The sequence below is a fragment of the Lissotriton vulgaris genome, chromosome 11 (assembly GCF_964263255.1).
Source record: "Lissotriton vulgaris chromosome 11, aLisVul1.2, whole genome shotgun sequence".
NCBI lineage: Eukaryota > Metazoa > Chordata > Amphibia > Caudata > Salamandridae > Lissotriton > Lissotriton vulgaris.
Genome location: NC_141699.1, coordinates 338437528 through 338449145, shown reverse-complemented (window position 1 = coordinate 338449145; position 11618 = coordinate 338437528). Strand labels below are relative to the sequence as shown.

The window sequence follows — 11618 nt, the reverse complement described above, 5'->3', positions numbered from 1 at the left end:
TGAATAATGGTTAAGTCATTTGAAAAAGGGAGATTCAATATAGAATAGAGAGCAAGACAGTGGTCAGGAAGGAGTTATGCGAATGAAAATTAGAACATATGGGAAGAAGCTAAAGAAGTGGAAATGGGGCTGTATTATTTGAGATGGCGAGAATGAACTTGGCTATCAACGGGTGACCACAATGACTGTTATTTGAGAGGTGGACAGAAAAGGAAAGACATTGAAAATGTTAGTGGATTGTGGGATGGCGATACCTGAGGAAAGGTTTTAAATGCAGAGAAAGGAGAAACAGATGCTATCTCTTCAAATTGCTCCAGGAGCCTATAAAAGAAGTGTAAATATGCTGGTTGGATGCCATGTTAAAGGAAAAGTAGATTTGTTTAAAAGGGTTGGACATTTTAGGATGGACAAATTAAGCAGAGCTCATAATGTTTTGAAGCGAAACTAAGGAAGAAAGATTAGGTTTCATCAGTTGAAGGGAGTGTGAAAAAGTTGTTGAATTCTTTTAAAATCTTGTTTGAATCAGGTTAGGGAGATTTAAAGTGTTTGTGTATGCAGTTTAATGTGAAAACGTTTGGCTTTGCTGGAGAACATATAAGACGAAGGGAGAATGGCGTCTGTAAAGGTTTTTTTGTTGTTAAATTTGTTTATTGAATTTTGACATTTCATATGCACTTTGACGCATTTCTTGTTCAGATTACAAGCATGTACGTATTTCCGTACTTTGGTCATCATAGTTGGAGTCTGTAAAGGTTAAGTTATTGTATGCTTGTGGCTTTGGCTCAAACGAGGTTTGCAAACTATGCTTATGCATAGCTTCACACAGTCTCAGTGAGGCAGTTGTGTTAGGAATCATTTGTTCCCAAGAAAGGTCAATATGATCAATGTGCTGAGCAAGGCTGAGTGGTTTTCCAAAGTAGGTTTAGGGTCTAGCATCAAGTAGTGCTGAAACACCAATCGTGTCACTGGAAGGCTTTTAACATTGATGGACTATATCTACTTGCACAGTCTGAATGAGACAGTTTGACTTAAGACCCATGATCTCCCAAGTACCAACCAATTGATTGTTGATGAGTGAAAGCATAATTGAGTTCTTAACTAGATTTGAGGATGGCCTTATATCCCGTCCTGTCAGATGAATGATCTTATCGCTTGATACACAGAATTTGTGAAGCCCGATGATGCCTATCAATTACTTTGGATGCCCCTTGGATTGGAATCCAAGGCATCAATGTCTCTAAGATTACTGAGCCATCTTATGAAGCAATTTGAATGGAGTAGGAGAGTTTCAGAATGATTCATTGTTTTTAAGCTATGTGGATGGGGAAGATACTTTGACTATCAACGCAGAACTAAGATTTTTGGTTGAAGGTTATCACCCTCAGGGTTGAATATGTGTATGTCAAAAATAATATATGAGGAGTATCAAAAAAGGGTAGAAGCCGAAAGTGGTTTAAATAGAAAGTATTGTAAAGTCTGCATCACCATCAGACAAAGAGCAATTGGTCTCGTTCTTTGGGTTTTGTAAATTTTATTACATATTTTTAAAGATAATTAAGGGTCATTTAGATCTTGTGGGAGATTGACGTAGGCTTCTGGGTGGCAGAAGCCCAGCCTCAAACCACCCACTGCCAACTGCCTGCCCATTAGAATGTTACCCCCTGCATTGTAGGCTAAGTTCTCATACAAGTGTATTCACCTGCTTTGCAAGGATCTCTTTGTCTACAGTGCATTTGGTGATGTAGGAGATACACTATTGGTACAGATGAATGCTGAGTGGTCACCAAGTCTCAAACAAACTCCTTAAGTTTCTGAGAAGTGAAAAAATAGCAGTGGTCCTGGCACACAGGGAGTTTGCATCCTATATGTGCCCAATTTCCTATAATCAAATGTGTTGATCTTGATGGAGAGCACATCTATCTGCATGAGAAATTGGCTTTTATAGCTTCTCGCGGTTTTGTGTTGTCACCGGATCATTGGCTGGAGTAATGTTGGCCAATGATTGCTGGGTCATAAGTCTCAGCAGGAGAGTGGGATGCTTTGTTTTCAGTATGCATGCCATAAATTATAACATTTCTCAAAAAGAATTGCCATGTTTCTTGTGTGTTGCTGACATGAAAAATTACAGAATGAAGTCATGTATAGCTTTCTTGTCATGCGATAGGGGATGGCTTCTGTTTACTCTTCCACTGCAATGCTGAAGGGTTGTAAACAAGCATATCAGAGAAATATGTAAAATTATGACATATACCAAACTCCCAACTCTTCTGTGACATGTGGAGTCCAGAAGATTTTCAGCTATTAAGGTGTCTTTAAACTGATTGTCAGAAGTCAAACTGGGGCTTCTATAGGTCTATACCTTATTTTTACTGCAATATGGGTACATTTTAAGACCAAACACAGATTGGTCATAGATATATTGGAGCCACAGTTTACAAGACAATCAGCAGCCTTCAAGGATCAACCAGCCCAATTTCTGAATTCCCAGAAGTACACAAATCAGAAGGGGAGTATGGACCATTCACCCAATACAGAACAAATGAAACTCAAAGCATATGTTCAAATTGTTTGACATTTTATTTCGTTCATTGGTTTAGTTTACCAGATGCGTGCCTTAAAATTTCAGTTGTACAGTTTCGTTATATGACAATAAAAAAGTCCATTTTTTGTGACTACCCTATATCTTTGTTGGCTCAATGTCAGCCAAAAGTTCATATTCTGATTGTCCGCCATGGCATTGATGTCACACATACGTCACAAGTGATAGTGTTACTGGGCACCATTTTCTCATGCACACCGACTCTAGAAAGCATCACATTCATGACAATGAGTAAAGTCCATGATTCTGCAACCAGATGTTAGAATTCATTCTACTCCCCTACACACAGAAGCAATCGCAGGAAACTTACAACAGACATTATTTTCACCTTCTGTACAGTTTTTAATAAATACAAGAAATAAATACAATCTGTAATCATATGGCTACGTAAACCTCTTTTTTGGGTTTACAACTCATTTTACAGTATGTACAATATGTAAGAATAAGATCCCATGCTGAAGGTATATTCGGACTAGAGCTGGTTGGGTTTCACTGTACTGCAGAATAAATAAACAGACACATGCACAATTTTAATACATAAAAAACAAAAATTCAACCCTGAGGACTTATAATAAATTACACACAATGTATTACATGTTAGCATAATCATAAACAACATTTTGACTTGGATTGTGCTGCTATGACGTTGGTGTCAAATGGTCGGCTGTGGGATTGCACGTCTGATGGAGTAGCGGAGTGCTGGCTACACAATAATTGAAGGTTGGCAGGGAGAAGCTAGCAGTAAAACTGAACCATGTGGCCCACCGTCGTCATGCTGTACTAAAATTAACTTTTGTGCCTATGGGATGTGTTGTGTTTTAGCTAATGTGAAGAAGATAGGACATTGGGCCTGCCATCTTGATCAACGTGTTTGGCACCACATTTTTCAAAGTATGATTTTGGTTCAGCCAATAATTGTTTAATTTCTACCTTCCTTGTGGAAAAGGCTATAAAAGCAGTCGAATCCTCTCTGATGTGGTCGACTGCATTCATTTATGAAATGATTTTGGGGTTTGGATTTTCCTTTTTATGCTGCAAGGGGGGATTTATTTATTTAATTTATTATGACCGTCAGTCATTGCCATCAGCTGTTAAATAACCAGGAGAAACAAAAAAGGAGTAATGTTTAGTTTAAAGTTAAGTTTGTGTGAGTTTGAGAAGTACAAAGAGGTTGTCTGAGGTGTAGCAGCTTGTGCCCACAGGGCAAGCTTGCTTATGGGAGGACCAGAAGTCCTAGGTGAAGGAAAGAAGGTCAGTAAAAACAAAGCGGCTGGGAGGTCCAAATAATGGGGGAAATGACTCAAGACCAGAAAAGGTTCTGGGTTGAGGCATTACAGCCAAGTTGATTTGAACAGAGGAATAGTTGTGCTAACCTCTCAGTTTTAATATGCATGAATGTACTTAGTTCATAAGGTGAGGAGGGCCAACCGTGATTTGTCTATAAAGGCACCTCATGAAATGCAGCTTGGTTTATCTCAGATTTGATGCCAACAGCCACACCATGGATTATTCACGTCTGTGGTGCCACGTGGCAATTATACAACTCTGTTATCATTATCCGCTTGGGTGTCTGTTGTTCGCATGGAGTATTTTTTTCTTTAATTAAGCTGTTGAAGCTCCCTAATTGATCCACTAGTCAAATGAAGATCCATAAGCTGCATTTGGTGTTTGGCCACATATCTGTTCTCTTCCTCTGATGAGCATATTGACATCTTTGAAATAAAAATAAGAGGATGGTAGCAAAAGACACAAAAAAAACTTGAGTGTTACAGTAGTGATTTAGTTACATTTGGGTTATCATTCGGTGACTGTCCTCCATTGTAGGTTCAATGCCCACAGCACTGTTCGAGGTTGCTGCTATGGCACTAGAAAGTTGCATTTGGATTAAAATGTATTAGGACTATAAGTGTTTCCAATGCTTGAAGCCCCATGACCTATACATAAAGGTTTCGTGTGTACAAATAAATATTTCGGAAAGCATCATTGTGTTTTAGTCCACTTTATTGCTTTTGATCTTCAGAATATGTCAGAGCAAATGTATTTTGCCTCCTTTAAACTGTACCATAAGTATGTGTTCCCCATCTAGAGGAGTGCAGACTTATTGGGTAAAGAAGTCCATGCTTCTGGTACAGTGAGCAGTAGCTTGGTTTCTACAAACTTTGCTCGTTTGACGCATATTACAACTTTAATTGAACAGCCAGTACATATTAACAGGAAAATAACTTATTCAATAAACATAAAATAAATAAATATTATTCAACGCTGCATTCAGATGGTAGACCAATAAATACACTTAAATAAAAGATAAATAGATAGCTTTGATCAGTGCATGTTGGCCCTGACTGTTGGGCCTCATAGAGTCTCTGCGGGGTCATAGATTGCTAGGCCTAGCCTAATGCCTTACTCAGAGTTTTTCTCGCAAAGTCCACCTCAACACAGGATCTTAAGTGAACAAGGAATAACATTATAATTATCACTATTATTTTGCATTATTTACACCGGCCTTAATCTGCCCTTACGTCATTTACAGTACGCATGTATGTATGGATAATGTACAAAAGGATCCTCAGAAATTGCCAAAGTTTTGCAACACCTCCTTTCTCCCTGTCTCAAGACAAGGTCTCAGCCCGTCTCACTCCACTTTCAACCTTCCATCTGGGTAATGTTCTTTCATATCATTCTTCCCTCTGCCCAGTGATATGTCCCGTTGCTTCTGGTCTGGTCAGCCACTGCCATCTTAGATATGCTGAATGTGTGGTAGACGCACCAATAGGGTTGCAGCAGGGACCCTCTTTGCTGTACTGATATGTATTTCTTCTCTGGGTTGATGTCCCCACGTTAGGTTGCCTGTGCATACAGTGCATCTGATGATGGGAAAGAGCCCCATTCTGTGTTTGGGGCATGCTAGGACTGGTTTTACTCTAAATTTAGAAGAATGTCAATTCCTGTAATCAAACTTTGTCCAGCTCAACATTTCTAAACCCGAGGTTCTTTCGGATTGGCTACTTAGAAGGGACCACAGGTAGGGTTTACGATGGGCTCACAGTGGGAACTTTGACATTGTTGTAACCCCTCAATCACCATTTCTGGTGCTCATCGTGGGTAAATTTTTATATTATACAGGGGGTCAGTTAACTTAACATGATTAATTTAATGTCCGCTGCAAAAAGCGATTAAGCAAAATAGCACCCCATGCTATATGTAATAGGATATAGTCGTTATTAGAACCTTGGTGCAAACTAGCACCTGCTAGGTATTCTGTGTTAGACAGCCGATGATGTTCCAGTGTCTACACCTTGATGGAATTTCAAAAAACCATATCACACAAAATCACTTCTCTCTTACCCAGGAATGTGGCTTGTCTCTTCTACCCATGCAGTATAAACAGTGAGATGCCACAGGGCTTGTGACAAGTGAGTGGCTGACCTTAATGGCAACATGTTTACATAATTTCAGATCGACTTAAATGCATCTGCCCCAGTGACTTAGTGAATGAATGTTGATTTCATGACAGAATATTAAGGTAAATGTCCATTGACAGCAGATTGGCTGAAGAATATCGGCTAACAGCAAACTGTCAAGGTTAATATAGGTAAGTGTAGGTTTAAAATTCTTAACTGCAAATCTACTTTTGTCCAGCTAAATAGATAAGGAGTTAAGAATAGCTAATCTACTTACCTAGCATATTGAAGGTAAGTCGATTTTGGAGTTAAGATATAATAGGCAAGTGTAGATGTACTATTCTTAACTACACAATTGCCTACCTTGAGGAACAAAACGTCAAGGTCAATAGAAGTGGAGTTAAGAACAGTAACTTTACAATTACGTATAAACTTACATTGATGAACAGCAGTAGTTGAATATTCTGCAACTGATATTCTTGTAGGCCACTATCAGAAACTTGATATTCTGCTAATACACCAAGAGTGAATCCTGCTTAAAGTATATGTTCTTTGTGATGATGGTAAAGGATTAAACTTCTTGTGGCTCAATGTTGCTAAAAAAAGGACAACTTCACCGTTGTCATGCATGCAATTAATTAGTGCTGTTTCATAGGAGAGGGCTCCTTCAAGTGAGTCTGACCTTACAGGCCTGGGCACTTGCTGTGGTTGTACAATATCAGAGACAGATACAGCGGCATTTAAAGGTGGAAACGCCAAATGCAAATGCTTGCATTGTCTGGAATTTGCAAAACAATTTTGCCATTCTTGACAGGTGTCCACCAACCGCAGATTCCAGGATTGAAGCTAAGACCCTCGGGTCGCTCATGTGGTTTCGATTTTGAATTTGGTCTGATTTCAAAATTTCTCTGCACTTTCAGATGTCATTGTTAAGTGTAAACTTCCAAAAGCACAACGAATTGAAGACGGTTTGCGCCACCCTAGAGTAGGACTCCAATGGATTGTTTCCATCTCCGTAATCTAAAGTCCTGAATCTAAGATAGACTTACGATGTACGATTTTTTTGCTAGTAGACAATGACTTAAAATACTTTGAGATCATAATGTAGGAATTACTGCTACTTCTTCTTGAAGAAACCATTGCTCTTTGAGGAAGTGACTGAATTAAACTTGTATCATTGTCTTACATGACAAGGGGACATCACATGGATATTTGTATTACCAGCTGGCGTAACCCATGACCAATGAGGTTTCTATGGGAATGGGTGTAGTAATATCAGTAGGACATCCCTTTATGTTAATACAGAATTTAACAGTCTTGTACCCAAGAGAGTCTGTGTGGTATTTAGTGGCTAAGCAAGTACACAAAGCAAGAACTCCTTGTTTCTTTACAATGGAAATTTATTACGAAGAGTTCACCTTATTTACCATGTGCTTTAGCCTGTTAGCACATATAACCAATACATATTGATTAGTCCCTATTTTCATTATCATGGTCAGATTGTCATACCCTAATTTGGCGATTTTCTGTTGTGTGTGACTAACAAGCACTGTGGTGTTACAGAAGTACTACTGATATAATGTATTGCCACATGAAGTAGTGACCTATTAAAGATGTATTGTGTAAACAGAGACTTCATATTATAAGTAGATTCCAGGATATCACTTTTTGTGTTATAAACAAAGTTCCATACCCACGAATTCTGATTGACAGAATCTGATATTTAATGGCCAGTGTGTGCCAATTGCCCAAAATACACTTAAATAAGAATAACATTTGTAATAAAAAGCCACTGGTAGGACGTCGTGCTTTGTGTAATTGCTTATACACTCAATAAATCCCTGATGCATTTGTGTGATAGGTTTAGGGGCTGGGGAAGGTTATTCAAAGTGTTTCTGGATTTTTGGACGGCAATAACACCTTGGGAAATTAAAGGTAATGCAGGCTTGGGTCAAACTACCTCTCTATTACATGTGGATCCACTGTTGTGGGAATTGCAAAACGGCATGTTTTCCCCTGTACAGAGTGGAAAGTTCGGAATTTTGCAGTTTCAAGTGGACAATTTGAACAGGTAAAACAATCCGGGCCTGTGTGTATTTAGTATCCACGTCATACTCCTGATTCGGTCGGGGACAAACTCCTGCATGATCCAACCTAAGATTTAAATTGGGTGAAATGTTTGTGCACAAGCCACAAACAAATAATTGTGGACATCTGGACAGCAGGCCGAAGGTTCTGAAAAGCGCATAGAGCTGGGGAGCTCTTGCTGCCTGTCAGGTTAACCTAACCTGTTTTTGAAGGAACTTACCTGTCGGGAAATGTCCCAAGACCAGTCATCTACAGTGAGGAACCCCTCGTAAGAAGTCAGGAGTGTGGAAATGCAAGAGCCACCGTTCCTCTGGGTTCACGAAGTCCTATCCTTTGTCCTTCCTCTTTCAGGGGGCAAATTCACACGAGGGGCCCTCTCTTTACAGAATCTGTACTTTGTGACATGAGGGTAACCTTCGGTAGACTGAATTGCTGTTGTGTGCTGACGTCATGAGGTAGGAGGGGCCTGCTGACTCTTTAGTTTGTAAACTGGTATTGCAACAGACAGGCCCATCACCAGTCCCTGCCCTTTTGCTTCTCTTCCCACCTATCTGTTCTCGCACCAGGAGCTGCTCAGTGACGTAGCACGGGCTTGAGATTCCACAGACACCTATCCTTGGGCTCGAGGGAGGAGGAGACGACTATTCCGAAGGGGGTGCTTAAAAATAACCTACACACACCGGCACACACATGCGCACACGAAAACCCGTGCACGCGCGCATGGAAAGGTGCCTTTAACAGCAGGGATGAGTTGATCTAACCCCTCCTTTTGTGGTAGCTTCCATCCGTGTCATAGCTTCTGCTCCGGCTGCGGCTGCTTCGGTCGCTCCATCCCCTGCTCCGAGTCCTACTCCGGCTACTTGCGCTGCTGACGCTGCTCCAGCTCCGGCTGCTCCTGGAGCTAGCAGGACTGCGAGAGCGACCCCGCCGGTCATGACCGGAAGTGTAGCTGCTATCACTGCCGGAGGATGAAGAGGGGCTTGGACGGTAATATGGAATGGGGCGCTTCCGTGCACTGTGAGGAGAGAGAATGGAGAAAGAAGACATGGTTACATCAGGGCACAAGTCCCCAAAAAAGAAGTGGGGGGACTAACCTAGTTAGGCAGTATGCAAGTGACATCACGGTGCGCGACATCAGGGCGCGCAACATCACGGCACGCAATAGCATGCCGCATGACATCATTGCGCATGACATCAAGGCAACCTCACACATGGCATCACATGAATTAACATCATAGAAAGCAGCATCACACGCCACGACGTTACAGGAAGTGGCATCACAAGAAGTGGTATCAGGTCTAGGTCTAAAGCCCTCACATATATGTTTAGCCGGTGTTTCATGTACACGTTTGAGCGTATTACTAGGATAATAGCAGAGAGAGCTATGGAAGATGATATGTGACTTCTACACCTTGCAATCCCCCAGTTTTATGTAACACATCCTGTACATTCATTTACAAACTTATATAATTTATTGTACATGTAATATGCATGTGTTGATGTAAAGTGCTCTGACACCCTATTAGAATTTGTAGGGCTATACAAGAAAAAATAGTGGTACTTAAATTATTTCAACAAGTCCTAAGGGGAAGTAAGCTCTATATAAATGCAATTTGCTTCGTGTAAATACTGGAGAAGACCAACACATTTGATATTCTTACAGTGCATGCATATCTCCTAAGTAAGGACTGAACAGAGTGAAAAGCTGCCTCTCTTAAGTATGTGTGAAATGCTAACAAGGTGTGATCCTTTGTTTTCCTTCTGCTTCATTTGCATCAGGTGTGAGGCTCCTGACTGCTCAAAGCCCAGAGACTCGAACAAAAGGAGGCCAGACAAACCCTCAAATTCGGCCTTTGTATGGGCCCAGCAGGAGTCTTAAATAAGAAAGCAAGTACCAGTCTGCATGTTGTTGCTTGTTGCAGATGGAAGGCAGACAAAGTGCAGGCACTGCTGAAAGTGTCCCAGTGTTTGGAAATTACACCTGGACGAGTTCAGCACATTATTCAGTGGCACCCACATTCTTGGCAGGGCGGACAGCTTTCACCCAGTGAAAAAAGTGGGTGGACACCGTCCACCCACCTGTACCCCCGACTCGTGCCCTGGGTTACATCAACATATAACAAATAGTTGAACATACTGAGACACACTGATATGTTTCACAAGTAAAATCTAGATATAATCGAGGCTGCTTTCATCTACAATTCAGTCAGGAAGGAGTGTGTGTACACGGTGAAAACAGCTCTTGTATAACTCTGTGTGTGTTCCCTCCACATGGCGGTCTTCTGCCACTCCTCATTATGGGACTGATTTACTAAGAGACTGGTTGCAAAAACGCACCTGCAAACTGCACACAAATTATTTCAACCTGTCTCTGCTTTTTGGTATCACCTGACACAGTTTCCAAAAGGAAAGATGTTGAATGGAAAAACCAAGTTTTTAGCGGGCGAGGATAGCCAATGATGAAGCAAGACACCAGGTGGTGTGTGAGGCCAGTCCTTCACTATTTGGGAGATTTCCACACTCACAATTCAGTTTTAAGCTCTTTTGTCCTTCACACTGCTGAGCTGCTCATTTCAGTGTGTTGCTCTTTTCTGAGGGGCCATGCCTGTTTGACTCTAAGACACAATGCCCATTCTGCAGTTGGCTCACTTGTTCTATTCCGAGCTTAGACCTACCTGGTAATTCTTCGAGCTTCCAGATGACTTGGGGAATCTCTTCTACGCTTCCTCATGGGTGAGTAGGACCTTCGTCTTTTCTTCTGCCGGTCTTTGTTTGAATCTTTTTCACTGGAACCATACCTGTGCTCTCTATCACGAACCCTGAGAAATCGAAGCAAAGTAAATAGTCCAATAACTGTGGATGATTTTTATTTTGACAAGCATGCTCCATATTATAACACTGTTTTACAGTAGAATCACTAGGGGATGCTCCTCTGCCTATTGGCCCTATCCATTCTTCTCATCTTACTTTGGCTGAGCTTATTGATTTACAAGGACTGCCAACCAAAACACTCACTGCGTTTCCCAGTTGCTCAGCTGAGAATATCCTACCACGTCTCTCCTTTACCCAAAATAACCTAAAAGGTGCAAGACTAGTGGGCACACAATCCAATATCTTTTTGCATAGCATGCACAGATTTATAGATTTTGTATTAAAAAAATACACTGCAGCCCTTAATGATAGATAGTAGTAAGGATCAGGGAAAGGGCAGCAAGTGACCATCTATAACCTGTATCATTATGGGTATCAATTAGATCTTGCCTGATGACGTTGATCTACCTCAAGGAATGGGTGCCACATCCACCAAACTCACAGCTTGCCTGCCACTTATACAGTGTGCAGAAGCACCGAGTTTTCTTTGTCAAAGCTTCGGCTGGTTTGCAGATGGACAATTTTGACCATCCAAAGAAAACAAATGACTCCATTTCCGGAAGGTCATTGAGGTTTTGTTTTTTAGATTAAACACACGCTTTGAGAGTTTGCTATAGAAAAACAAAAATCTGTGCTTAGTGGGATGAAACAAACACGGT

The 11618-nt window shown here is 41.0% G+C and overlaps 1 protein-coding gene across 1 annotated transcript in view; it reads right to left on the bottom strand.

The window, feature by feature from the left end:
* Positions 1 to 8146: 8146 nt before the first annotated feature.
* SRRM4 (serine/arginine repetitive matrix 4) overlaps positions 8147 to 11618 on the bottom strand; it is a 246434-nt gene continuing 242962 nt past the window's right edge. Inside the window, exons 12-13 of the mRNA XM_086943295.1 lie at positions 10764 to 10907; positions 8147 to 9103 (exon numbers count right to left, since the gene is read on the bottom strand). Coding sequence (XP_086799421.1) covers positions 8845 to 9103; positions 10764 to 10907 — 403 coding nt within the window. The 3' untranslated portion in view covers positions 8147 to 8844. The remainder of the gene's footprint in view (positions 9104 to 10763; positions 10908 to 11618) is intronic.